We start from the raw sequence: 27,328 nt of genomic DNA on the forward strand, positions 1-27,328 counted from the left end.
TTAGGGGGATTGATTGTGTTAAATTGATAATTTTAATTAGAAGTAAAAAACGACGTCGTTTTTTACAGTTGTATAGTCCGCGTGTAAAAATAGCCACGTCATATGCCATGTAATTGCCACATAATCACCGGTCAAACTTAAGCCTAACCGGAAAAGTCGCCGTGTGCAATTTGCAATCAAATTGAAAGGTGATGTATTATGGGGCTAATTTTTAAGGTCATGTGCAATATGCAAATTTGAAAATAGTTCGTGTATTTTCCGGCTATTAACCCTTTAAGAAAATAAAAATATTAGAAAATACTGTATATAGATAGGCGTATTTGGAGCTCGGAAGGATGATATTTTGCTGAAATCCCAAGGTTTATTTAATTATTCTTCAATTTGAGCTCTTTAGTTGAGTTTATTATGATTATGAAATAATCTCAATCGGTTTGGGGTAATTAATCAGGTATATCTTGGCGTCAAGTGGAGCAGTTAAATTCCAGAATCATGGTGGATCACAGCAGTGGAACTCCTCCTCTTGCAGTGGAGGAGGCTGAAAGAGACAGAATCACAGATGATAGTTGTTCGGCTCCGGGCATAGAACCGGAACTGAATTTGCGAGAGGATAAAGAAGGGAAAGAGGACGAGGGAGAAACTAGTGAGGTTTCTGAAGACGGAGAATCGGAGAGAGAAGATGACTACAATTTTCAATTCGAAGGCGAAATGGACCCTCTCTCTTTTGTTGAGGGCGAAGACACCTCCAGCATGCCGCTTTACGAGGTTTTCCAGCGGATTGAGGACCAATACAAGGCATTGGCGGCGAAGAAACGCCCAGCTCCTCACAACAACGAGGGGTATTCCGTTGTTTTTTTCCTTCCTGCTTTTGTATAATTAGATACTTTATTAAAATCAGCAAAAACTGATGCATATATTGACTTCTGTGTTTGCGATGGGGTTGTAGTGAGACGCCTGCTAAGAGAATGAGGCAGGAGGAGGAGACTACTGGAGCGACCCGTGAGGAAATTGAGGAAGCTATGAACTTTGGTGTGAAGAAGAGAAGGTCGAGGAAGGTTTGAATGTGTTGTTTGTTATGGGTGCTGACTTGGTATATCTTGATTTAAAGTTATTCGATTCTTTTTTCCGTTGTAATTCCTTAGTTTTGAGTTGTATATGTGGTTATTGGTAATTATGATATGTTAGTGGTTCAAGAATCTGTTTTGTGCATTTAAACTATTTGTGATGAATTATGAAGGAGCTGTTATATAGAAAAGGTTTCTCTTATGCGTAGGGAACTAGGATGGTAGGGCGCTCAATTGAATTGCTGACACAAAATTTCATTAGGCAGGCACTCGTAGTTGGATGTGGTCATTTAAGATATGTTATTTACACTTGCTGTGGTTGGTGCCAAACTTAGGAGAGGCGAAGAGGAAGGAAGAAGGGATCAAAGAATAGAGTTAGCCCTGAAGTGACTAGAAAACTTGGTGATGCTACACTTCATTATGCACAAGGTCACTTTGACAAGGTATGTGTCAGTCATCAGTCAACTACGTCAACACAAACGTTTTACAGCTTTATTTTTGTTCATTTGTCTTTAGGTGGCTTATGTGATGAAATGAATTCAGTATGAGCAATGAATTTTTCCATGCCTATTGTCATTTCTGTTTGACATGTGAAACATCAACTGTAGGCTTTTAGTTGATACTTTTGATGCTCTATCACAATTAAAGAGTATTACAATTGCTTTTTCTAATCAATCATGTTCTATATTGTAGGCCATTTGTCTGTTGCATGAAGTAATTCGTCTTGCCCCAAATCTATCCGATCCATATCATACACTTGGTCTAATTTACTCTGCGTTGGATGATAATAAGAGAGCGATGATTTTCTACATGATTGCTGCACATTTGACTCCGAAGGATGCTTCTTTGTGGAAACTTCTTCTTGCCAAATCAATGTAAGATGTCTTTTTGTTCTCTTCTTTAGGTTATTAGGTATTACCGCTTGATTGGATATGCATCATTATATTTTTAGGCTTAATTGTATTATTGTAAGACATTCACATCTATCTCATGGTATATCCTCAGGATGTCAGCCTCTTTGTTTGCTTGTTGTTTATTTGTTTTTTCTTAATTCTTGTAACAGAGGTTATGTACAATGAAAAAATGGGCTGAAATGTTGGCCTCTTGATGTCATTCTGATTATTTTATAATAAATTTTGAAATTGCAATATATACTTGTAACTTATGTGTTGAAGCTTAGCTATCATCTCTGTATTAGCTTTGTCCTGTTGCATATTTTCGATCACAAGATGGTCCTCAGTTTAGATGTCAGACTTAACTGTTAAGGTGGTCTTTTAATGCTTAGTGAAATATAAAATTCTCATTTGGGGGAAAGAGTTAAATTTAGTCGTTTGCAAAGCATCTCTAGACTGATTAATTCCATGTTTAGACTGCAAATTTTGGAATTTTTTCAGGTAATTCATTTAAGAATATGTTCATAATGCATCATCATTAAACTAAAGTGATAACGGAAAAAAATATTCCACACTTGTTATCATGTGCAGAGAGCATGAGGACATAAAACAGGCTTATTACTGCCTCAAGAAAGCAATAGTAGCAGATCCAGAAGATATTGATCTTCATTCAACCCGTGCTTCCCTCTATGTTGAGCTCGAAAAGTATCAAAAAGCAGCTCAGTCCTATGAACAAATTACTCGCCTCTGTCCCAATAACATTGAAGTTCTGCAGAAAGCGACACAGGTTACACAATATCCTCTATATCCTTTATATTGTTCGGCCATCCCCCTGTAGTGCATGTTTCGATTAATGAAATCAATGAAGCACGGACTATATTGTTTGCAAATTTGCAGTTGACTGTATGTGGTGATTATTTTCTTATTATATGCTCTCATTGCATACAATTCCTTGAGAAATAAAAGTATCATGGTGAATGGAGAAATGGAAAAGCTTGCTAATTGTCACCTTGATGCAATGATGAACCACATTAAATATTGTGCACATCCTCAGTAATATCTGTCTCCATCTGTTGGGAAATCTAAGATGTTTACACGTATCTCATTGATGTATAGATCACTTGTTATGAGAGTGGTCTTTCTCTAGGACCAGCATAATGCACATGCTGGTAACAACCTGAAAGATTGAGGTTGCACTAATATTTTTACCACCAGATAATTTTCAAGGGAAGGGCTGAACATGTCACAACTTAATTACGACTAAGGTATAGTTGAGATGCTCATTCGGCATACACTATGCCCTGCTGCTAGATGCCTTAATGGTCCCGTTATCTCCTATATATTAATATTGTTATATTCCATTTTTTCTATTGACAGAAAAACTTCACTTAATTTACATTCTCCATTTTAGCTGTACCAAAAATGCAAGCAACATGAGCGAGCTGTCAGTATGCTGGAGGAAAGTCTCAAGCGTCATGCGGATGTTGCCAATTTAGGTGTGGTTGATCTCTTGGTGTCAGTTCTGATGGAGAATGATGAGTATGCCAGAGCTCTTGAACATATTGAGCACACACAAAAGGTGTATGGTACTGGAAAAGAGATGCCTCTAGATCTAATAACAAAAGCTGGAATATGCCATGTTCATCTTGGGCATAAGGAGAAAGCAGAGGTTGGTGTTGTAAATTCCTAAAGTTTTACCCATATATGCTACTCTCCAGGAACAAATATAGTTTGAGAATGATCTCTTCTGAATTATTTGAATGGATATATATCTTTTTGTGGACACCTCATGTTATTAGCACATAACTTAACCTAGTCATGTCACATGTGGGTGTTTTTAGTTATGATATAGGTGCTTGATTTTGATCTGGTGATGTACTTGCTAATTAAGTTACCACTGGTTTTGGATTATATGGGCAATTTTTGGTGATGTGTGTAATGTAGTTCTATACAATTTCACACCTCTGGTGAGCTAAATTTCTGCATGAGCCAGTCTGTGCCGACTACATCTAGTTTGGAGTCTTTGGACTGCTCTTCTTCACCTTTTCTTATTGGAGTAAAGATTTTTGGTCAGTTAAGGGGGGTATTGGCATATATCTATTGTGATTTTGGACTAAATTAGGGTTGCAGTGCATTCTTTGTCATTATAAAAATTTCTAGTTACAAGCCACACATTCTGTCCTTGTATTATTTTTCTCAAAATTTTCCCCTTTTGGATCTGTTTGCGGCTTTTGATTTAGTATTGTTTTCAATCAACTCATTGTTTGCTAAATTGACAGGCTTGCTTCAATGTTTTGAAACAAGAGGTTGCATCTAATAATCCTCACTTAGTCATCGATGTTGCAGACTTACTCATGAGCGTCGGGCATCCTGATTCCGCATTAACATACTATATGATGTTAGAGGAAGACTCAGAGAAGTATAATGTATGGGATGCTAAAAATATACAGTATAGGATTCTTACTTCGTATAAGTACTTCTTGTTCTAGAATACTACTGGAGATTTACGCTGTGAAATTCTATTTCTGTATATTCAGGGCTACCTACACTTGAAAATGGCAAGGTGTTATGTTTCTCTAAAGCAAAGAGGACAAGCAATTGAATATTATGAAAAAGGTGAATGATGGATTCAGATTCATACGTATGCTTGAAAGTGTGTGAACAAGTTGCCTAACTTGATTCTTGATTGTGGAGTTTACAGATCATTTGAAAATGTTTTTCTGTTTTACTTTCCTCCAGTATTGGAGTAGTTCGTTCAGATCTCTCATCATGTTTGTCTCTTGCAGCTATTCAAAAACTTCACGATAGTGTTGATGCACGGTTGGCGTTATCGTCTATGCTTCTTGAAGAAGGCAGAGATGATGAAGCTATTTCTGTGCTTTCTCCTCCGGTAGAATCAGGTAGGCATGCCTGTTGCCATATTAATGTAATGTCCTTGTTCTAATTGTTGTTTTCTTAGTAAGTGTTTTGTTCATATCAGATCCCGACTCAAAATCTGACCCACGGAAGTTGTGGCACCATAGTGGGAAGACAAAGTTAAAGCTTTCTCAAATCTATAAATCTAAAGGGTTAACTGAGGCTTTTGTGGACGTGCTTTTTCCAGTAATTCATGAGACGTTGCTAGTCGAACAAAACCATCGGAAGGTACCCGGCTCTATTTCATCCTACCCCATCCAATACTCTCTATTTCATTTCCCAATTTTAGTATCTTCTTGACATTCCAAACTTCTTGCATGGAATCAGGTCAAATCCCGTCCACGGCTGACTGGTAGTGTTCTTTCAGAAAGGACGGAAGTGCTCAAAGATCCTAAGTCCGACAGAGTGCTTCTTGGACTTCCCCCTTTAGCTTCTGCTGCAGCTCTGTGAGCTTTTCAAATACCTCTTTCACACATTTGGATTTTAAAAATCTTAAAATGGTTTAGTATGATGGTTGTCATTCCTTATCTAACACAAATAAGTTTTTTTTTTTTTTTTTTTTTTTTTTTTTTTTTTTTTTCTGGAATAATATTTCCAGATAGAAACATATATATCTTTGATAGTACATTCCTTTTTTATAACTTTCCTGTCCATCTTCTGGTTAGATCAAAAGCTTCCAGGGCAAAGAAGGTACTCCAGAAGAAGGCTGCACTCAAGGAAGCGAAGCGAGCTGAAGCATTGGCTGCTGGATGTGATTATAACAGTGATGATTCAGACGATGAATCTCAGGTAAGGAATGAGAAGTTGTGATATGATTTCAAGTGAAAACTCCTTGCTGGGGTTGGCTCACATAATTTAACTGTCTGGCTTTGACTTCTCTATGATGTTTTACTCACGGTGCAGCAAGTGCCTATGGAGTCTCCTTTGCCAGGCTTTCTTAATGAAGAGAGGAATCATCTGTTGATTGTAGATGTAAGTCTCTCTGTGATCTTTCTCTTATTGCTTGTCTCCCCCTCTACGTGTGTCTGTATGATTTTGTATACCTATCATCTTAAAGAGCATTCAAGTTCCAGATAACCCATCCACACCCACAAAACGAACACGTACAAACGAACACAACACCTACTTCCTGCAATGATATTGCACGGGAACCATCTTTTCTGCAATGAGTCAAACTTCTTGATTACAGTTGTCTGATAGCCTTAATGGTATCTGCTTTTGATCAAGAATACATGGAACCAAGAGATGAGATGGAAAATTAGAAATTCCTTAACTACTTCTATTCAAGAACTTGAGTTCACCGGTGTACGACCTGTCCAAGCAACAAATGTTGTATAACCAACTATAGAAATCCTGACCTTAACTGAATGACGATTAATGAATTCAATACTTCCTAGACTATTACAGCATACAAAATAATACTCCCTCCGTCCCAGCTTTTTGTATCCACTTTTAGTAGTAAATACTACTAAAAGTGGATACAAAAAGCTGGGACGGAGGGAGTAATTAGTTTTGTAACCAATCAACTAACTAAATAACTGAGTCATAAGTGCTAATCATCCATGCTCCTAGCACCCTCCGACATCAATTTTTGTGACGCTGCTGATAAACCGAGTCTGTGGAGCTATGTCATCTTATACATCTACCGTAAGTTACTGAATGAGGAAGTTGTAAAATACCAGTTGATTGATTTCACTGGGAGATTATAAATTATGGAAGATCATGCATCAATTAATATATTATGTAGATATTTCTCTTGGTTTTGTCCTTAATAAGACAAGTTGAGTGCAATTCAAAGTTAGCTTTTAACTCTGAATTAAGATGTCTTTACTTCTAGTTTTGGTCTCATTGAAGCTCTCATGCTGAAATTCACCCATTTCCCTGCTAGTGGGGTGCTATCTATTTTGTCCTAGCAAGAGAAAACACGACAAAAAAAAAAAAAAATGCAAAACCGCCATTACTATAATGCTAGCAAGAAATTATGCAAATTTTCAGGTCTAAAGATTCTGCAAGCTTATTTTCCTTACCATTTTGTATACCATAATTTAGGGAATTGATTACTTTGCCAAAATCTGGCCGATGTGGTAGAAGTAAAAGGGATAGACAACTGTTTAAAGTCAAATATTTATCAACTTCTAACATAACAAACTTGGTTGTCTTACTTTGTGCAGGAGATTAGTGCAGGCCCTTGTTTATTCTAATCAAAATTGAGATTTCAGGATAATAAAGTTAATTGAGTGATTAGATAGATCATTCTGCATCTAATAATACAGCAAGCAAGTACTTTATTACTACACTTCTGTTGATCCAAGGGGATAAGCAGAAACAATAAGTTTTCGTTTGTAATATTATTTATCTCTACCTATATCTGATCCAATTCTTATATTACTTGTTGTTAAGCAGTCTCTTTTACTGTTTTGCAGTTATGCAAGTCATTATCTTCATTGAGAAGGTATTCTAGTGCACTAGGGATTGTTAAAATCAGCTTAAAACTGGATGCATTATCTGTTCAAACAAAGAAAGAGCTTCGAACTATTGGAGCTCGTAAGTTTTGATAGTTGAAATTTCCTTTATATGCTATGCTCATCTCCGCCTGTACAAATTTTATTTTTAAAAATATATCTTCATTTAGTTGTATCGGCAGGAGAGTGAGATTATAGTCTTAAAGCTTCTAATGGGTTTCATGACCTTTTTCGGCTTGTAGAATTAGAAGCTTTAATTGCTGATCCTGCACACGGGTGGGATTTAGTACGTGACTTTGTTAGTCGAGACCCTTACAGCTTTTCTGCCTGGAATCACTGCTACAAAGTAATACTGAGGTATTGATGTTCTCTTTAAATGCGTGTCATATTACATTGCTTTTAGATTACATTTTATATTTTATATTGCTTCCTCAAGTTTGTTCATTGCATGTTCAGAATGAATCGACTATCAAGACGCAACAAACTCCTTCATTCTATGAGGGTGAAGCACAAAGATTCTATACCACCTATTCTTATTTCTGGACACCAGTTTACTATGATCAGTCAGCATCAAACCGCTGCTCGAGAATACTTGCAAGCCTATAAACTGATGCCTGACAATCCCTTGATCAACCTTTGTGGAGGTATGCATCTTCGCCTCTGAGAATTAAAGATCAGCATATAATATGATATCTGTTTATGCTTGCTCAAGAAAATGTGAAATTCATTCATATTCCAAACATTTTTGTAGGGACTGCCTTGATAAATTTGGCCCTTGGCCTCAGACTTCAAAACAAGCACCAGACTTTCTTACAAGGGCTCGCGTTCCTTTATAACAACTTGCGCCTTTGTGGAGACAGTCAGGTCTGCTTCTTATTAGCTCTCTCTCGGTCATCTATATTTCGAGCCATTCTATAGGTCTTGTGTTAGTGCTTTATGGGGCGTTTACTTTGTTATCTGATTTACCAAAATGCTTAAAAAACCATTAAAAAAAACGCGCTCAAAATCATCATCTTTCTATATCAGCAATTTTCTGCATTTGCTGATCCTATTAATCTCCTCTAAATTTTGTTGCAGGAGGCACTGTACAACATTGCTCGGGCATACCATCACGTTGGCCTCGTTTCTTTGGCTGCTAAATACTACGAGAAGGCGCTGGCTACTCGCGTAAAGGATTACCCCATTCCAACGCTCCCGTACGAGAATCAAAATGCTACCAAGATCAAAATGCCAGGTTTCTGCGATCTTCGTCGCGAAGCAGCTTACAATCTTCACCTGATATATAAGAAAAGTGGGGCATTTGATCTTGCTAGACAGGTCTTGAAAGATCATCTTGTGTTATGACATATTCATACAATATGTATAGTTGAATGTTTTTAAGGTTAATATGTATAATTGAATGTTTAGTTAACATGTCAATGCTTAGGGATCTTTATTTATTTGTGCACGCACATGCACCTATAAAGAGATGTAAGGGTCTTATTTGAGACTCTCACCATGAGACGGTAGATTCAAATTCATCTATTTAATGACATATTTGTAATTTCAAATACCACAATATGGATATAATTATTTAGAATCCAAAGTCCACTATTTGTGTGTATAATAATCATGTCTAATCTCATAAATTATACGATGGGTAGGTTGCACACTGATTTCTTTAGGTAGGTGACTGACATGCTTTGTACTATGGATATAGACTTCACATAATGTAGCACTCAATTACTATATAGAGAAATTCATTCTTTAATATTTTGTTTAATCTAAATGGAAAATATGACATTTTCTATCATTTTTATTTTCTATTGTTAGTTCTGCTGTGTTGAGTTAATAAAGTTTCATGTTTGTTGTTTAATAATCGCGTAAGGCCAGTATAAATATGACTTAATATATCAAAAGTGATAAAATTCATAAAAAGGCTTGTTTGTTTCATACACAACAACTACGCATTTGTGGTCAACTTGATATTAAAACATAAGGAAAATTAAGATTGGGTCAAACTTCGTCAATATTATACTCCCTTCGTCTCATTACAATGTCTCACTTTTCATAATAAGATATTTCATTATAAATATCACATTTCTTTTTTGATAATATATTTTCTCTATATACTTAATATTTAAAAAATTTTCACAAACTCACTTTATCTACTAATTATATATTATTTCTTAATTTTCATGCCAAAAGATAATGAGACATTTGTAATGGAATTGAGGAAACAAACATGACCTAACAAAATCTTAAAGAAAATGCATATTCAAAGTCATCCTTTATTTGGTGAAAGAGGAAACAAACATGACCTAACAGCCAAACTAAACTCTAGGGGGGGAAATCTGCTATTTTCAAGGTTAATTGTGAAGTAGTATAAAACTAGAGGTCAATAATATTATGAGTATTCTACGAAATAATTTTAGGAGACTATTTCAATTGCTTGTAACTTAATAGTAATATATATATATATATATATATATATATATATATATATATATATAAAATAAAATTTAGTATCAACACTGAGATTACAATCACGTGGATTATATCATTTTGCTTCTTTAAAGGGAACAAAGAGGATATCCTGCACTAAGACTAAGTTTATCAGCAACCATCCAACCACTCAACCATCCAACCATCTTCAATATTTAATTAATTTCTCTCTCTTCCACATCACCAATATTCATCCCAACCCAACCACTTCTATTTTTGTTGGTTTATCAATGACCACCCAACCATCCAACCACAACATTATATATAATTATTTTGTTATTATTTTTAATCGTAATAATTTTAATAATATTAAATATAAATTAAAATATTACAAAAAAAATTAAAATGAAAAAAACAATAACAAACTAATAAAAATTTAAATTACAACAAACTAAAAATAGAAATTACAACAACCAAAACTCGAAATAGAAAAAAACAATACATACTAGCATTTAATTATCATTGCCAAACTTTTGCCATATGTGCTCGATCAAGTCATGTAATAGAGAGTTGTGAGCCTCTTTGGACTGACCGCTCGTTCGTCGCTCATATGCTTTCTTGTATGCAGCGACCCACAAAGTTACATTTTTGTTGAGGCGTTTGAAACGTTGCCTCAATGATTCCAAAGTCCTTGGACCTCCAATTTCTGGATTATATGCTCGACTTTGCTCATACATATCTGCAACACTTTTCCAAAATGACTTACTATTTCGGTTTCTGCCAACTATTGGATTGTTACTGACAAAGCACCAAGCAGACATTAGTGATATATCTTCTATATCAGTCCAACTTTGTGCATTGTTTGAAGGGTTTGCAGAGAAATTTTCAGAGGTTTGGTGATATTCAGAAATAGGAGAATGAGTTGGATTATGCGAGAATTCTGAATTCATAGCATAATCAAACTCTGGAGATCATTGGAGCTTGGAATATCAGCAAGATTTGGATAATAGTCTTGGGAGGGGTTGAAATTTTGAGAGTTGAAGAATGAATTATTGCCTCTATCCATTGAAAAATAGAGAAACAAATAATAGAAGTTATAAGTAAAAATGATAAATGAGAGAATTTGAAGGTGTATTGAAATATAGCAAGAGTGGTCTCTATTTATAGAGAATGAAAAAATATAAATTTTGGTATATTTTTTATTTTTTTTAATATTTTATATAAAAGATATACTTGTTTTTATTAATTATCCTAATAAAATCTACTCACCCAATTAAATGATGACAAGTGTCACAATATCATTAGTTGATAGTTGAGGAGAGAGAGACCATGCATGGTCTCTTTTCTCACAAGGTCGACCGTGGCCTCTCAATCTTTATCATTTTTTTTTTTTATTTGGCTTTACACATGTGGCAGAGACCTGGTCTCCCACTTTTGCACCGATAAACCTAGTCTAAAGTTTATCGTAGAAAGTATGTTAACGGGGGCAAGAGAAAGATTCACATATTTTGCTCACATACTATACTACACAATCTAATTAAACAAATCATAGTTTTGACTATATGAATTTATAAATTTCTAGTCCCACATGGACAATTAAGATCGAAATACTTATGGAAAAATCTACAAATAAATACAATATGAGATAAATAAACTTAAATAACTTTTTTGCTATTTTTTTAAAATAAAGGAATTAACCTAAGAGTCAAACACAATGACATTTTTGTCGAAATCCATGGTGTCTGAAATATATATTTATTTATATATAGGGTTAATGACGTGAAAAATCATGAACTTTGTAGCGTTTTCCAAACTTTTCACTAACTTTTTTTTTTAATTAAAAATTCCTTGAATTTAATCGTATGAACAATTTTTCCATGGTTTTTAGGAATCCCCAAATTGAGTGCTGACATGCACACTATAAGTTATCTGAAAAATGACGTGGATTCGCCGGCCGTATTATGATACTACGCCGTTTAAAGAGGCTCAAAACTACATCGTTTCTATCCCTTTCCTTTTTTATAAACTGATTTAGGTTTAGATTTGGGAAAATTCATCAAATATTTCATCGATTAGGGTTTCTGTTTCAAATGAATTTGAAAACGTCTTCATCTTCAGGCGCCTCTGCCATGGCTACATCCTTCTCATTCCCTGAATGTACATGCAGAATTCGAGTGGAGATGAAGACGTCGAGGACGCGCCTCAATCCTGGGAGACGATTCTTGAGATGCTTTAACAAATAAGTGATTTTGGTGTTTTTTCGTTCGATTTCCCTTCTGTTTTTGAGATGCTCCAACTTATAGAAATAATGCATTTTGTTGCAGAAACAATGTGATTTCTTTAAGTGGGTAGATCCTGAAATAAACCCTACAAATCAAGATGATGAAGATGCAAAATTAAACTTCTGGATTGGAGAATGCTATCGCCTACAAAAATATGTGGAGGAAGATATGAAGAGAACTTGAATGTTGGAGGATGAATCGAGACTGCTCAGAATGGAGAAGTACAAGCTGTTGGAAGATAAATTGAAACTACTGAGAATGGAGAATGACAAGAGCAAGTTTCTGAAGAAGAACTACATGTTGCTTTGTGCTTGTGTGATAGGAGTTGGTTATCTTGTAATGCAGTCATTTGTTGCTTAGGATTGATGGTGTTCTTTTGCCATTTCTTTTGTAATCACCTAGCAATCTCATTGTAATCTCATTTACAATGTTAATGACAATGGATTTATGCATGTTTCTTCAAGTTAACTCTCTGCAAGTTTCTGTTTAGTTTATGCATAGCTGAATTCAAAAGACAAGAACTGAATTAAAAGGAATTACAACTTAGCAAAAACTGGATAGATGTATTGGCATAACATAATTCAAAAGTAGCTACAGAACACTTGACATAACAGCAAATGTCTTGATCATTTGTTAATCACTTGACATAACAACAAATGTCTTGCAAAAAAAACATCAATTCAGAGTTTTTTCTAGGATTGGATTGTGATTCTTGTTTAGGGCCTGTCATGGAGAGCTCTTATCCTCTTGGGATTTGCTGAACCGAGCTTCCGGTTGCAACATAGGAGTTGCCTGTAGGACTGGTAATCAGTCTGGTTTGGTTATAACCGAATCGGTTTACCGGTTAACTAGAACCGATTAACAGTCAAAGTGATAATAAAAAACCGAACCGATTTTTGATCCGGTTAACCGATTAACCGGTCAATCTCAACAAAGTGACAATATATTTCTGCAGCTAGGGTTTTCCAATGTTTTAGCAGCAGCCGCCGCCTTTCCCGTCAGCTCGCCACTGCCGCCAGAGCCTGCGATGACGACGACTTCACGCGGCCTCGTCGGACGGATCCCACCGATCGTCGGTGCGTTGGCGTCCAAGCCTGAGTTGAAGAGAGGTGCTTCAAAGGAGAAAGCGGCGGGTGTTCGCCGCGACGCCTCTTACGCCGGAGAACGCTGCCACCTCGCCGTCGCTTCCCGTCGTTGACTCCTCCATCAAGGTGGTTGGCCTAGATCCGGCGGTGATGGTGTTCAAACCAAGTTCAGAAAGGCAGGCTTAGGTGTTCAAACGGTGATGGTATAATTTCTTTAGATTTATTTGGAGAGAAAGCTAATAATATAGGCATAGCCCCACCCAAAAATCGAAGAGGTATAGGGCCCGTATTCCTATGTACAATTTTATGCATTGTCTATAGCTGGAAAATGGATAGAGATTGCGTTAAGACTATTTATTGCTTACAGTATATATTGTAAACTATTTATGCTTATTATTAAATCGGTTAATTCGATTTAACTGGTTAACCGATAACCGTAATCGAACCGAAAAAATCGGTTATCGGTTTGCATTAATTAAGACTATTTATTGCCTACAATATATATTGTAAACTATTTATGCTTATTATTAAACCAGTTAATTCGGTTTAATCGGTTAACCGATATGATAACCGATAATCGAATCGAACCGGCAAAAATCGGTTATCGGTTAACAGATAATCGATTTTTTTGGTTCGGTTACGGTTTTAACCGGATAATCGGAATCGATTTACCAGCCCTAGTTGCCTGTTTGTTCTCCAATATAGTGTCCTATTCCTTTGCTTGCCTACATTCAATTAAAGAATATAACAATATAATTGATGGAAATAACATAAGAAAGTTGAGAAGTTTTGTGGTATACCTCTTGTCTCTCCATTGCAATATCCCTGCCCCTGCCCCTGGCCCTACCCTTGCCACTGCCCTTGGGCCTGCCCCTGCCCCTTTCTCTTGATCCAACTTCTGTGGGCTCTCTGGTATGAGTAGGGTCTGTGGAGTGTGTGGGCTCTGTTGATTCAGGTAGTGGGTATTTTCTTGGTCTTCCAGACTTCCTCTTCTCACCATCAGGCTTCTCTACTTCATCATTCTTACATGTTCTTGAATTATGCTCAACTTGTAAACACCTTTAGCATGTCATCATAGTACTTGTCTTTCTCAGCCTTGAAGGATCTTTTGGGTCTTTCTCATCCTTGTCTCTTCTCTTCTTCTTCTTTGGTCTGCCGGGTATGATCCTCACCTGAGGGGGCTTAACTGGATATACATGAGCCTTTGGCCACAGTCTCTCACCATTGATTAGCTCAAGTAGGAATAAGAAGGCCTTCAAATATGTTTCTGAGCTGAAATACTTATGCGCATATGTTGCTGGATCATCCTTCATAAAATGAATAGCAGAAACAACATGGATACAAGGTATTCCAATGATCTCCCAAGCCCTACAACTGCATGTCCTCTCATGAAGAGACACAATAAACCTATCATCTTTGATTGACACTTCAAATTTTCCCTCTAAACCAGGGTGAGCAGTACAATACCTAGCTTGTGATTTCAGTTTCTCTAGTTTTTTCCTAACAGCTGGTGTTATTATGTCAGTGACAGCGCTGACATGTTGTAATTCTTGTACTGTCTCTCTCTTAACCCACTTCTGATTTACACCAATACTGTCTCTAATATTGGTCCTTGCATGCATATACTCTTCATCTTCTGACCCTAGTTCTTTATCACCTAAAGAATCATCTAATTCCACAGCCTATTCTTCAATATGTTGAGGAACATAATCATCATCATCTTCATCTGTTTCATAAAGCTCATCCATCTGTAAAATAGGTGTGCCTATTTGCAGTTGCTCCTTGCCCTTCCTTGCCTCAATTTCCACATTCTGCTCCTTCACTACTCTGTCAGTCTCCTTGCTATGAAACACCTTCTCTTTCCCTTTGGACTGATTTATCTTCCCCTTATCACAACTACTTTTAGTGGTTCTGATAGTCTTTGTAACTGTCTTAGTAACAATTTCAGTGACAGCCTTCACCTTCCCCACTTTTCCCTTTTCCCATCATCTACATAGATACTTATGGATCTAATTGTGCATGTAACACATCTAATCATTTGCATTATCTGCTTATCATCACACAAATCCATAAACAATAAAGTTCTAGGAACCTTATAAGCTAAACACCTCCAAGAAGTATACCCAAGCTTCTTGACTTCGTCCTCTAAGTCAAGATAACAAAACCTATCCTTATCTAAATCGAATCTACCAAGAACTTCACCATCTGAGTACAATCTACATGCGCCTAATTTGACAAACTTCTCACCATGATGAATATACAACCCAAATTCGTTACTGCACAAATGAAAAAAAAAGGAAATTCAGTGCAATGGGCAAGCAAAATCGAAGATTCAATGCAATGTGCAAGCAAATTCAAAGTTTCAGTGCAATATGCAAGCAACGTACAACCCTAAAGACTCATTTTTTTCACTGAGCTAAGGGCGGCAAAAGACTATGGGCGACAAATTATATACAGTGGGAAAGCGAAATACCTGTCTCCCATTTTGCAAAATCTCGTCCTCAATATCTCTTAGTTCGTCTTCTTATCGGCGCCTTCTTCGCAATATCTCGTCGTCCCAAGGTCAATTTCTCCCCACAGTTGCAGTCAAGATTCGCTAATGATGAATGTAAGAAAATGCGGTGAAATTAGGTTAGAGTTAATATAATTTAACATTTACAAAAGAAACGACGTCGTTTGATGAGCAATTTTAGTTCAATTGACGTCTTTTCATGTACTTTACCAAAACGACGTCGTTTTATTTAATGCCACGTAGGCGCCAGCTTAGCCCAGACGTTCACCGGAGGTAAAAACAATGGAAAAATTATCCAGACGATTAAATTCAGGGAATTTTTAATAAAAAAAAGTTCGTGGAAAGTTTGAAAATTGCCCCAAAATTCATGATTTTTCACGTAATTAACCCTTATATATACTAGTTTAGTTTTGGTGCGATGTACGATAATAGTTATTTTAACTAAATTAATAAAAAGTATAAATAATTTATATATTTTGAGGTTGAATATCTTTTTATATTATATAAATTAGTAATATTTTCTTAATTTAAAAGATAAAATTCATAATTTTTTTAACTTATTTAAAATAGATGTCATCAATATTAAAAGAGTTCAAATTAAGATGACTTTTTATAATTGTATACTTTTAGATCATTACTCCATCCGTCCCAACGAAGATGCTACATTTCTAAATATGAAAAAAATAAGGGTTTTTAATTGCAGAATTACAACTAATTAATCACTCCCTTATTACATTATCTCTCCTACTTTATCACTTTATTATCTTGTCTCTCCTACTTTATCACTTATGCTACACACTTAAAACACTAATCTACAACTCCTTAAATTCCATGCCGAAAATAAATATATCATCTTGACTTGGACGAAGGGAGTATTAGCTATTTAAAATGTCCATTAAAATATATGTATATGTTTTTTTCTCTAGTTTCCACTAAGTCAACATGGCAACATGTGCCCCAAACCCAACTTCTTTATTGTTTATATATATAGATATAGGGAGTGGATCATGTAGATCCACCCCCTTATCCCAGTATATAGTATATAGCGGTCTTCCACATATTGTTGTCATGTGGCGCACTAGGAGCACGCCACATGGCAGCAGCCTCCCAATGCCTTCCAAGGTAAAAAACACAGAGGGTAAAATGGTCATTTTAGATTTTTTTTTAAATTATTATTATATTTTTACCGAAAGTCCATTTTTTTTCCGGGACCGTCGTCAAAACTATGCATATAATTGAACACCAATATGCACAAAGATAAACACAAATATGCATGACGCCAGATAGAAATATGCATGAGAAAGTATCGATGATGGTTAGGCTCTGTTCCTGATCATTTATAGCTCCGTGGATGAGAGAAGTGTCTTGTTGGGTTCAGCCCAGGCTGAGCCTAGGTCCTCACGGTGGCTTACCGATGCGGACTGGTCCTTGCTATGTCCGGACTTCGTGGATGTCAGTACTTGGAGGGTCGTGGATGCCGTCCGGTGAGATCCAGGAGGACGAGCTCCGTTCTTGGATAGGTGGTTAGCCTCCCAGTTGGTTCGATCACCTTCCCGCACACTGGAATGATTGTGTGGGGTGTTATGATGGCGTTCCGCCAGCCTTAGTTCTGCTTGGCCAGCTCCCATGGTGCCGGACTTGGTCTGGGGGCTTCAGCCCCTCTTCGGTTCTTTCTTGCAACGTCCGGTGTTGCTTAGTTTGTGCTATTCCATGGGTTGTTAGTATGATAGGAGTGTGTGGGCTACGTTGGGGCGATGGTCGGGCCGAAACTCTAATAGCAGTTCATCTCCTCTCATGCTTTTTTCCGTTCTCTGTTCGCTCTTTTGCTTCTTTTTTAGACGAGTACTATTTTTCCTTTTTAAGAGTTTTTCCACAGGATTTTTCTTAAAGAGGCTTTAATGAGTCTCGGTCCTTTATTTGTTTTTTTTTTTTTTTTTGTGCTTTCAAGAGTTTCTTCTTAGTTTTTTTTTCTTTCTTTTTTATATAAAATCTCAATTTTATCATGTTAATGTGTGTGAGAAAAAAAAATGATCATCTTCATGAGTTAAAATTTTAATAACGAATTTGATTTTAGTCTAGATTTTTTAATCCTACACACTTTTATAGTTCGTATCTTTTATTGAAAAATTTCAAACTAGGTAACAAATGTAGTAAATTACTTGTCTTGATTGAGAGGTACTATTTTATAATATCCTCAAGTTTTTAAAAGTGAAGATTTAATATTTTATGCTTGTGTGTGTGAGTGACAATTTACTTTTAATTAACTACTTTGATTACATATAGTATTTGATATTATGAGTTATTTTGTTTAAACAATTATAATTTAGTTATTTGGATGTTTTTTCCCTTTATACTATTATTATATAGATATATATCATATATAGGTTATTTGGATGTTTTTCCCTCTTTTATACTATTATTATTATAGATTAAAATTGATAAATATATACATGCATTTATTGTATGGAATATATAATTCATTATTAATTGTGTATAAGTAAATTTTTTAAAGTTTATTACATGTCACTATAGAAGTTATAATATTCAATTAAATTATTAAATTAATTTGTTGTCATGAGTTATGTCATTCTAACATTCATTATTAATTGTTGATTCAAAATAATCAATATATAAGTATGACATGCCATTTATAAATATCATTTTGAGAAGCTATATGTGAAAAATAATTAAAAAAGTTACTACTAATTTCGGCAATATGTAGTCGTTATTATAATGACTTGATTAATCTTAAAAGTTCATATTATGATCATAAATCTGATCTATATTAATATTTTGATAATTTTATTTATGTTTATTAAACATTTTATATACATTTACTGAATATTTTATGATTTTAAAAAAAATGGTTAAGTATCAAATAAGCCTCTATCATAGTGGCCCTTATCACGTTTGGCTCCCTATAGTCGAAGTTGGTCCAATTAAACCCTCATACTACCTAAAATCGAACAATTGGGCCCTCTGTCCTAACGACAACTTAACAACCGTTAATTATTTTTAATTTTTTTTTTAATTTCATTGGTGTGCTGCGTAGGCTTCGCTTCGCCAAGCTGGTCGGAAACTCGCCAAAAAATCTTCCACAGCCTCTGCCCCTCCATTTCCTTTCCATCTTCCTCTCTCCCGCACTACATCTTCTCCCTCCTCCACCGCTCCTCCCCCACCTCCGCCTCTCTCATCGACGCCACAACCCGCCGCCGCATACCCTTCTCTCACCTCCCCCACATCGTCCAATCCCTAGCAGGTTTTGCGGCTCCTTGGCGTTCGGCTGGGAATCTACGGCGATTGGGGGCTGGGTTTGCTCCGACAAATCTTGCCAGCCCAACCGCCGTGAACAATTCCCAACAGAGTTGCCGTTGTTGGGGTTGCTGTGAGGCGGCGCGAAGTTCTGAATCGCAGCGTGGGTGGCACGATTTTAGACGTGGGCTTGTCATTTTTCAGACGGGGAGATGGCTGTGATTTTAATCGCGCCTCCTCCTCCTTGCGTGTTTGTCCGGCAGCGAGTTTAGAAGGTGGTCGACGATAGGCGAACGAAGGCTGTGCAGCCAGCGGCGCCGCTCAGTGGCGGAACAAAACCCTAGGCGGTGATTGCTTTGGCTTCATCCGGTGTGTTTCCAGCCAGTTTCCGGCCAATTTTACGGTCAAAACCCAGGCGGGTTGCTTTGGCTTCATCCGGTCAAAACCCATGGTGTGTTTCCGGCGAAAAATTAACTGTGTTAAATTTAAAAAAAAAAGTTAACGTCTGTTAAGTCGCCGTTAGGGCAGATGGCCCAATTGTTCGATTTCAGGTAGTATGAGGGTTTAATTGGACCAACTTCGACTATAGAGAGCCAAACGTGATAAGGACCACTATGATAGGGGCTTATTTGATACTTAACCAAAAAAAAATATGTTATTACATACTCCCCCTCCTATTAATAATGACTCATTAGTATTCGACACAGTTATTAAGAAGAAAAATGTTTAAAGGATAAAAATGATAGAAAGTGGTGGAACTCATAACTTTTTGTGAGAAAAGTTGTTTTCTTTTTTTGGAACAGACTATTATCAATGGGACAGACGAAAAAGGAAAGTGAATCATTATTAATGGGACAAATGAAATATTTAATATGACCATATAGGGTAGAGTTAGGCTACAAACGTATTTTAAAATAAAAATTTCAAATCATGAAAATATGATAAATTCCATGAGTGAAAAAATTTATTACAAAAAATATTTGTACGATCATAAAATGAAGAAATAAATATAACTAAAATATTCAAAATAGTAGGTGATTTTGGTAAAATTTAGTTCGCCTTAAAAAAAAGGCAAAAACTAATTATGTAATTGGGCTGGATTATTTTGATTTTATTTTTTTTCTTTTTTATAATGTAATCCAACTCAAATTCCACAAATTTAGCCCACTAATTTCCATTATCATTATTAAGAAAAAGAAATAATCTCGTTATGGCCAGACGTGCGAGAGTAGAAAATTAGGGTTACTCGCTGAGACTATATGGCAGCTGTCAAGTTACTGCACTGAGTCCGGCGCGTTAGAGTAAAACAGCGTATTAGGTGTTGGGTAATAAGTCAAAACGACAGCGTAATGATGTTTTCCTTTGCTTTATTTATTTTGCGTAACGATTTAAGAAATTAATATATATATTATATTTAACGGCATATTTATTTACGAAAAGCTTTTCTCTGCAAAAACCCTAATTTATTTCTCTACTTACAATCCTTGCAAAATTCGTTGCCGGCCTCTTTCTGCTCTTGTTATTTTTCCATTGCTGCAGAAAAATTTCCTAATTTCTTGGTAAGATATTCGTGATTTTTCTCTATTTTTCTTGATTTTTCTGAATTTTGGCTGATTTTCCGGGTGTTATTTTATTCGTAAGTTGGTCGAAAATTGTGAATTTTAAGGAACTGTTTCTGTTTGCCGAGGCGTAATTTTTAGAGTTTTTTGATATTTTTGCTTGATCCGTTCGTGAGTTTGGTGAATTCTGCTGAATTTCGGAGGTTTTATATCAAAAAAGCTGTTTCCTTTTTCAACTTGTTTCACTGTGTTTCTTTTATTTTTACTTTTTTCAATTTTTCGAAATTTCAATTTCGCGTTACTAAATTTAACTATTTTTTCCTGTTTTTCTGAACAAATTGTTTTCTTCCTATTATTCAATTCTCGACAAATTAGTTTCTTTTTCTTTTTTCTTACTCCAATTTCGGAAGTTATGGATTCCTTTTTTGATAATTACTGGAAATGGCGTCACTGGTTAGGGTTTTGAGCTCAGTTAAAGCTGCTTCCATTAACTTCTGATGATGATCTGCGAATTTTGTTCGCTCCGATTTCTGATGCTCAGGTAATTTCCGAAAATTTGGCCGAAAAAAAAAATGTCTGGATCATCTGAAGCTACGGCGGCGATGTCCAACCGGGAGCCGTTCAGCATGAGCTCGCCGTCGCCGGTGATGAACCCGGTGGCTTCGCAACCGCAGCTGGACCAGCAAATGCACATGTCTTATATGAACTCCGACGGCGGCGGTGCATTCAGGCAAGTTGGATCGTCGCCCCCGCCGTTTCAATCTGTCCCCGCTGGCGCCACCGTAATAAGCCACTCCACCTCCGACCAGAAGCGGAAGAGGGGCCGGCCAAGGAAGTACGGGCCCGATGGCAGCATGAACGTTCCATTGGGTTCGCCTCAGCCTCCCATCAATGCGGCTATGCCGCAGCATCAGCAGCAGCAGAATTTCTCCCCTCCGCCGGTGGCGGCAGCGGTGGCTCCTCTATCTACACAGCTAGAGAGCCTGCCGTCGATGGATGGGTCGGGCTCGCCCATGGCCAAGAAGGCCAGAGGCAGGCCCCGTGGTTCGAGGAATAAAGTAAAGCAGCATTCGGAAGCCTTAGGTAATTTGACTCGAGTTTCTGTTATTTATAGGTGTTGCTGTGAAAAAGTTATCATCTTTGCAATAAAATATTTCTTGTGTAGAAAAAAATATACTCGGGTAGGACGGGCACCATGTGCGAGCCTGTTTTTCTATGTATGTGTGTGTGTATATTCTATATATATATATATGATGTTAGATTCTAATTGCTATAAGTTGCTTACTTGCTTGGACCACATCCTAGCTTATTTGTGGCTCTGATATTTATTGTGATGTTTCTGTTTTTCTTCTTTCAATTTACTTTCACGTTTCGTTTTGGTAGGATATATATTATAGTAATCCGAATGGGTTATTCTGTTTATTATTCTGTGAGCGTGATTGTGTTGGCTATCGAGTGCCGTATAAGTATTTTGGGACCTTGGATTTGCTGAATCTAAAAGTGCAACCAAAATCCAGGATCTAATTTTAGGGAATTTTACCAGCATGCCCTTGTGTTCCAGCCAGAATCTGTCTTTCAACAATACTCTGGTTGCTATTGTCAAATGCTGCATGTTAAAAAAAACATCTTATATTATTCTATTGTGTTCTCTAGTGAATTTTTCTAGCTTTTTGCACGTGTATTCAACAGACATGCTTAGTGAAGATCTTACTTTAACTGGGAACTAACATTGTAGTTCTGCTTTCTTATTGGTGTAATGTTTGCATTTGTTATTCTATTTCTGTTTCCATTTTGCTAAGTTTAACCTTTTTTCATTCTATTATTTATTCTTTTCCTATTTGCATTATCTCTTCTTAGTAGCATATGCTTCCTTTTTTTATTATTTACTGTCATTTTATTAAATGCTGACTGAAACTCTACTTGCAGGTTCAACTGGTATCGGTTTTGTACCACATATTCTCAATGTGAACGCTGGAGAGGTTAAATAGTTTAACATTTTATCTTTCTGTTTGTCAACGGAACTTCATTTATCATTTGATTATAATTGGAGTATCTATCTATGGAAAAACTAAATGTAGAGTCAAGCTACAGTAATTTTTTTCGAACTTGTTACTGCTATATATGCTTTAATTCTAAAGATATGCTTTTGCATGTTTGGGTTTGTCTTAAACCCATGAAATCAAAAGAGGCGGGGACTTCCGTTGAAGTGATCTAAATTCTCTCATGTTTGATTGTTGCCGCTGGTATGAGTGCTAACCATTTTATTGATTGGACATTGTGCTATACCGTTCCTTCCCCCTAAGAACTTGGGGCCTATCGAATTTTGGCTCTTCATTTGCTATAATCACTTGAGAAGCACTTTCGTATGATGGATACCATGACGTGCTTTGTGGTTCTGGAAGTCAAGCATGAAATGAATTGGAAGAGATCATTTCAAAATGTTACTGAACTTGAGCATTATTTTTTACAGGATATTGCCTCAAAAATAATGGCCATTTGCCAGAACGGACCCAGGGCAGTTTGTGTTCTCTCTGCCAATGGGGCCATATCTATGGTAACGCTTCGCCAGCAAGCAACATCTGGTGGAACTGCCACCTATGAGGTACTATTTTTCTTTTCCCTTTTTCATATATATGTGATCTGCATTCCATATTCTTTTGTGTGTTTCATTTTAACGATTTCTGCCCTATTGTATTTTTATTTTGAAACATATCCACTGTTTCCTGAAGATACCTTTAATCATGTGATATGAATAACTTAGATTTCTTCTCATGGATTTGCTTGTTATTATATTCTCTTGCTTCTATAGTTGTTTTATAAAATACCAACAATATCTGAACGGTTCTGATGCTTTGTCCAGTTGTACAAATCTGGACTAGGCTATCACTACCCTTTTCATTTTATTTATAATAATTATTCTTGTTGAGTTATCATCTAATTTCCTGGTTATGATTTACTTCTTGCACTTCTAATCAAATTAGGAGCAAAAAAGTTGTCCGAATTGGTTGACGCTTCATTAAGCCAAGGTTCAGGCTAGGCCGTCATAACTGTTTTGGTTAAGCTTTTTCCACAACTGTTACACTTATATCATTATGCATCTACTCATCTTGAATAAGTATGTGTTGTTCTGGTCTCTACTCTCTACTGTTCTTGCTTTAATTTTTCTTCTTCAATTTGCGTAGGGTCGGTGGGACATCTTATCGCTCTCTGGATCATTTATGCTAACTGAAGTTGCCGGTCAGAAAAGCAGAACCGGTGGATTGAGTGTTGCTTTAGCTCAACCTGACGGAACAGTTATGGGTGGTTGTGTTGCCGGTTTACTGGTTGCAGCGTCCCCTGCTCAGGTTAGTCTGCTTACTCTACAGTGTATTACTTCATTTATATTTTATTTTCTTTTTCGGTGGGGTAGTGTAATTATGGAATATAATTGTAGCAGCGTTATCTGAATGTCTGATGTTTAGATACTACTGGTGCTAAATAAATATTACAATTCATGTAATTTCACAAAAATGAATGACACATCTTGCCATGCCTCTGGCAATTAAAACATAGACCATAATTTGATTGAATTTGTCTTTGCCCACATCATGCTTTTCTTTTATTCTTGCTAGAGTTATCTTGATTATGGTATAAGAAGTTGTTTGTGCCTCTCCCTCTCTCTCTCTCTGGTGTATATATGTCCCCATTCCAATTGTGCATGTGGACATACTCATGTGAGTCATGTCAATTGGTTTTGTGCACTGTAGAAAGTGATTTTCCCCCTTTCTCCAGGTCATAGTGGGAAGCTTTATGCCTGATGGTCAGAGGGAAGTTTTGACAAACTATGTGGAACCTTCATCAGCTCCAAGAGTGAACCAAGGTGGTGGTGCTGGTGCTAGCAGCTCGCCATCACGCGGAACTCTCAGTGAATCCTCGGGTGGACCTGCAAGTCCACTAAATTTGAGCTCCGGTGCTTACAACATCACACAGGGCATGTCAGGCATTCCGTGGAAATAACAAGTTGCAAAATGCTTGCTTGGACTTTGGAGATTATGTGACATTAGACTTGCTGTAATATTATTTTCTAATAGGGACCAAATTCCTTGTTGAGTTTTTCTAAGATTAGGATTTTCTAGTAGAGCTAGGTTCTTACCCAACTGATGCTTCTTGTTTTTCATTCCGGCTGGTGGAGTTGTTGTTGTAAAAACGTTTATTAGTCGGTTCTTAGTTTAATCTTCTTCTGACTTAGTGATTTTGCCTTTTCTTATACCTGTTCTTCATTTGGTAACAATGCTGGTCCAAGCATGGCTCGTCTCGTTGCAGCTGAGTAATTACCTTGGATCCCAGGATGAACTTTAAGTATCTAAACTCCTGTTTGGGTACTATAGAGTTTCTTGATTACTTGATGTGATGCGTTTGTATCTCCAACTGCCAACTTGTAACTATTAGATATAGTTGTGCTGTAATTTTGCAATTGTCTAAAAAGCTGAGAAGAGCTTTCTACTCTTAGCCTGCTTGTGGTTCTTACTTTGTTTGGTTTCTTTTATATAATGCTTCATCTGATCTCGTTGGAATTATATATTTGCATTTTTTACCCAGGGAAAAAGAAAAAGAAATAAGCATGGTTTGGCGTGGGAGTTGGGTTAGTTGTGGAGAAAGACTGACTAATCGTTTGGTTCAAAACTTTTGTAGGTGATTGTTGGATTGTAAGATGTGGAGGCAAGTGAACTAGCTTTGGTTATCTCAGCATCAATCATTATGTGGCGCTCGTAAGTTTTTGCTTTCTCTTCATGCCTTTGTTTGGTTCAGGCAGTATGGAACTTACCTCTTATACCTTTCTTGTTGGATCTTCCCAGTCATGTCTATACGATCCGTAGAAATGCTTTAGGCCAACAGCCCAAAAAGGGAAGATATACGCACCATTTGCCATTTGGTGAAAGTTGCTGGTGTATAACTAGACAAAAATAATCGTGAAAAGAATAGAACTAGAAGTAGAAGAAGTTGTTGAATCTCATGTTTTGTAAACTAGAAGTTGCATACGCGTTGAGCAGCTCGTTTTGGGCAGACCAGAAATCTGCTTTGAGACCAGCCCTTCTTACTGCTTTGAGTATCTTGTTTCTGTGTGCATACCCCATCACCGCCACCTTCTCACTGTTGCCGTCTACTTCTACTTTTTCAATTCCTGCACGTTGCTCGTTGTTATTACAATGAAATAAGCATAGACAACTGAAATCAGATATATTCTTTGATTCTTTGCTAGAGCTACACCTCTCAACTTGGATAGGCATTTCCGCAGTTTCTTCTCATGGATGCTGACCATCTCCACCTTGAGTTCTGTAGTCTGCACGACGACATGAGACACACAACAACAGGTTAGTACTCATGATTGCGTGATGAAGATATGCGAATTTCAATACCTCCATCAAGAATGGGATGCCAAGAACGAGAATGAGGATGAGAATCGCGTACGAGAGGGGAACCGTATATATACATGAGAAAAAGATGGCCCTCAACAGTAAAGTGAATGTTGATCCTCATCAGAGACCAAGGTAATAGCTGATCTACTTTAGTATCCTTGCTTTGCTTTTCCCCAATAAAAACCTCGAGCTTCTAAGGTTTGCCCCATCGGCTAAAAAAGAATCAGTCTCCAAGATTTTTTTCAAATCATTGGCTTTGACGGGTCCAACTCTGCTTTTCTTGAAGAATCACTTTATTATTTAATTTTGGCATAAATCCTTGTTATGATTGTCGAATCTATATTATACTGTATATAAAATAAAAGCACAACCACTTTTAAAAATACTAAGTTATACTTTTACGCCAAAAATCACCTTACTATTTTTAGAAATAATTTTTTATTTCTATCTTTTTTATTCATTTCGTCTACTCTAGATTATACAAATATTTTTTTTGTTATAATTTTTTTTTCTATTAATACAATTGATCACATTTTCATACTCCCTCCGTCCCATTTTTATTGGCCCATTTACTCTCACTGAAGGGGCTAATACAAATGGGATGGAGGGAGTTATTTTTACCGTGTAGTTCTTATTTAAAATAAAATTGTAGCTTAACATTATCTTATATGATCAGTATTGCGTGTTCATTTAATAAAATATGTAACATATTTTTGTCCAAAATGATAATAAAATGTTCAGTTAATGTATATACAATATTTAGTTACCTGTATATTTAATGAAACATGTAATCACATATTTTTGTGTAAAATAATCATAAAATATTTTTTGAGCATATATACAATATTCAGTTACATGTTTATTTAATTAAATATTTAATTACATATTTTTGTTTAAAATGATCATAAAATCTTCAGTTAATGTATATATGATATTTAGTTATCTGTATATTTAATGAAACGTGTAATCACATTTTTTTGTCTAAAATAATCATAAAATATTTTCAGAGCAATATACAATATTCAATTACATGTTTATTTAATTAAGTATTTAATCACATATTTTTGTTTAAAATGATTATAAAATCTTCAGTTAATGTATATACGATATTTAGTAAATCCAAATAAAATTATTAAAATATTAACATTGATCAAGATTTATGATTTTATATGGACTTTTACAAAATAGTTTATTTATTTATTTTTTCTTTCTTTCACATTCAGTTAGCAAGTACTCCTATAAAGTAAATGAACATTTAAGATTAATCAAGCCACTGCTGTGGCTTATGGTAATATGAAAAACAAGTATGGAAGTAACAATCCAATTTCAAGATTTCTCGATCAGGATACAAGGCGCAAGGCGTAGGGTGAGATGTCTTATACAGTATGCTAAGCTCAAATTCATAACTCTAACTCTTGATTATGTTCATTGTTGATCTACCGCCAACGTTCTCATTAGGAATGTCAATGGGGACTTACTCGATTTC

At 36.1% G+C, this 27,328-nt stretch overlaps 3 protein-coding genes across 5 annotated transcripts; 2 read left to right on the forward strand and 1 right to left on the reverse strand.

Moving 5' to 3' along the window:
* Positions 1 to 272: 272 nt before the first annotated feature.
* On the forward strand, positions 273 to 8,890 carry LOC131011006 (uncharacterized). The gene is made up of 19 exons (XM_057938739.1): positions 273 to 359; positions 449 to 836; positions 944 to 1,052; positions 1,397 to 1,504; positions 1,755 to 1,936; positions 2,546 to 2,741; positions 3,366 to 3,623; positions 4,234 to 4,380; positions 4,492 to 4,570; positions 4,741 to 4,854; positions 4,935 to 5,098; positions 5,198 to 5,316; positions 5,536 to 5,659; positions 5,774 to 5,842; positions 7,294 to 7,414; positions 7,575 to 7,689; positions 7,789 to 7,976; positions 8,084 to 8,196; positions 8,410 to 8,890. Exons 2-19 carry the CDS (start codon positions 490 to 492, stop codon positions 8,674 to 8,676), a joined length of 2,820 nt encoding a protein of 939 aa, XP_057794722.1. The 5' UTR covers positions 273 to 359; positions 449 to 489; the 3' UTR covers positions 8,677 to 8,890.
* Positions 8,891 to 20,232: 11,342 nt separating this feature from the next.
* Positions 20,233 to 24,673, forward strand: LOC131011008 (AT-hook motif nuclear-localized protein 10-like). Of its 2 annotated transcripts, XM_057938740.1 has the most exons (6): positions 20,233 to 20,446; positions 20,988 to 21,529; positions 22,373 to 22,425; positions 22,917 to 23,048; positions 23,629 to 23,790; positions 24,218 to 24,673. In XM_057938740.1, the coding sequence occupies exons 2-6, from the start codon at positions 21,019 to 21,021 to the stop codon at positions 24,440 to 24,442; spliced, it is 1,083 nt and encodes a 360-aa protein (XP_057794723.1). In that variant the 5' UTR covers positions 20,233 to 20,446; positions 20,988 to 21,018; the 3' UTR covers positions 24,443 to 24,673. The 2 variants fall into 2 exon arrangements, with proteins under 2 accessions (XP_057794723.1, XP_057794724.1); XM_057938741.1 differs by lacking the exon at positions 20,233 to 20,446 and having other exon boundaries at positions 20,449 to 21,529.
* Positions 24,674 to 25,199: 526 nt separating this feature from the next.
* On the reverse strand, positions 25,200 to 26,530 carry LOC131011009 (heavy metal-associated isoprenylated plant protein 30-like). 2 transcript variants are annotated; one of them, XM_057938742.1, is made up of 3 exons: positions 25,895 to 26,530; positions 25,694 to 25,766; positions 25,200 to 25,607 (listed from the first exon to the last, which is right to left on the reverse strand). In XM_057938742.1, the coding sequence occupies exons 1-3, from the start codon at positions 25,961 to 25,963 to the stop codon at positions 25,411 to 25,413; spliced, it is 339 nt and encodes a 112-aa protein (XP_057794725.1). In that variant the 5' UTR covers positions 25,964 to 26,530; the 3' UTR covers positions 25,200 to 25,410. The 2 variants fall into 2 exon arrangements, with proteins under 2 accessions (XP_057794725.1, XP_057794726.1); XM_057938743.1 differs by having other exon boundaries at positions 25,843 to 26,520.
* Positions 26,531 to 27,328: the final 798 nt, after the last annotated feature.

This window comes from Salvia miltiorrhiza, chromosome 2 (genome assembly GCF_028751815.1).
Source record: "Salvia miltiorrhiza cultivar Shanhuang (shh) chromosome 2, IMPLAD_Smil_shh, whole genome shotgun sequence".
NCBI classification, from domain to species: domain Eukaryota; kingdom Viridiplantae; phylum Streptophyta; class Magnoliopsida; order Lamiales; family Lamiaceae; genus Salvia; species Salvia miltiorrhiza.

Excerpts from the sequence above, each read along its gene's own strand:
- LOC131011006 (XM_057938739.1), top strand. The coding sequence starts at position 490 with ATGGTGGATCACAGCAGTGGAACTCCTCCTCTTGCAGTGGAGGAGGCT. Across the intron at positions 2,742-3,365 it reads TTCTGCAGAAAGCGACACAG|CTGTACCAAAAATGCAAGCA; the intron begins GTTACACAATAT and ends TCTCCATTTTAG. Across the intron at positions 7,415-7,574 it reads GCTTCGAACTATTGGAGCTC|AATTAGAAGCTTTAATTGCT; the intron begins GTAAGTTTTGAT and ends TTCGGCTTGTAG.
- LOC131011008 (XM_057938740.1), top strand. The coding sequence starts at position 21,019 with ATGTCTGGATCATCTGAAGCTACGGCGGCGATGTCCAACCGGGAGCCG. Across the intron at positions 21,530-22,372 it reads GCAGCATTCGGAAGCCTTAG|GTTCAACTGGTATCGGTTTT; the intron begins GTAATTTGACTC and ends CTCTACTTGCAG. Across the intron at positions 23,791-24,217 it reads TTGCAGCGTCCCCTGCTCAG|GTCATAGTGGGAAGCTTTAT; the intron begins GTTAGTCTGCTT and ends CCCTTTCTCCAG.
- LOC131011009 (XM_057938742.1), bottom strand. The coding sequence starts at position 25,963 with ATGAGGATCAACATTCACTTTACTGTTGAGGGCCATCTTTTTCTCATG. Across the intron at positions 25,767-25,894 it reads ATATATACGGTTCCCCTCTC|ACTACAGAACTCAAGGTGGA; the intron begins GTACGCGATTCT and ends GTCGTCGTGCAG. Across the intron at positions 25,608-25,693 it reads ATGCCTATCCAAGTTGAGAG|GAATTGAAAAAGTAGAAGTA; the intron begins GTGTAGCTCTAG and ends AGCAACGTGCAG.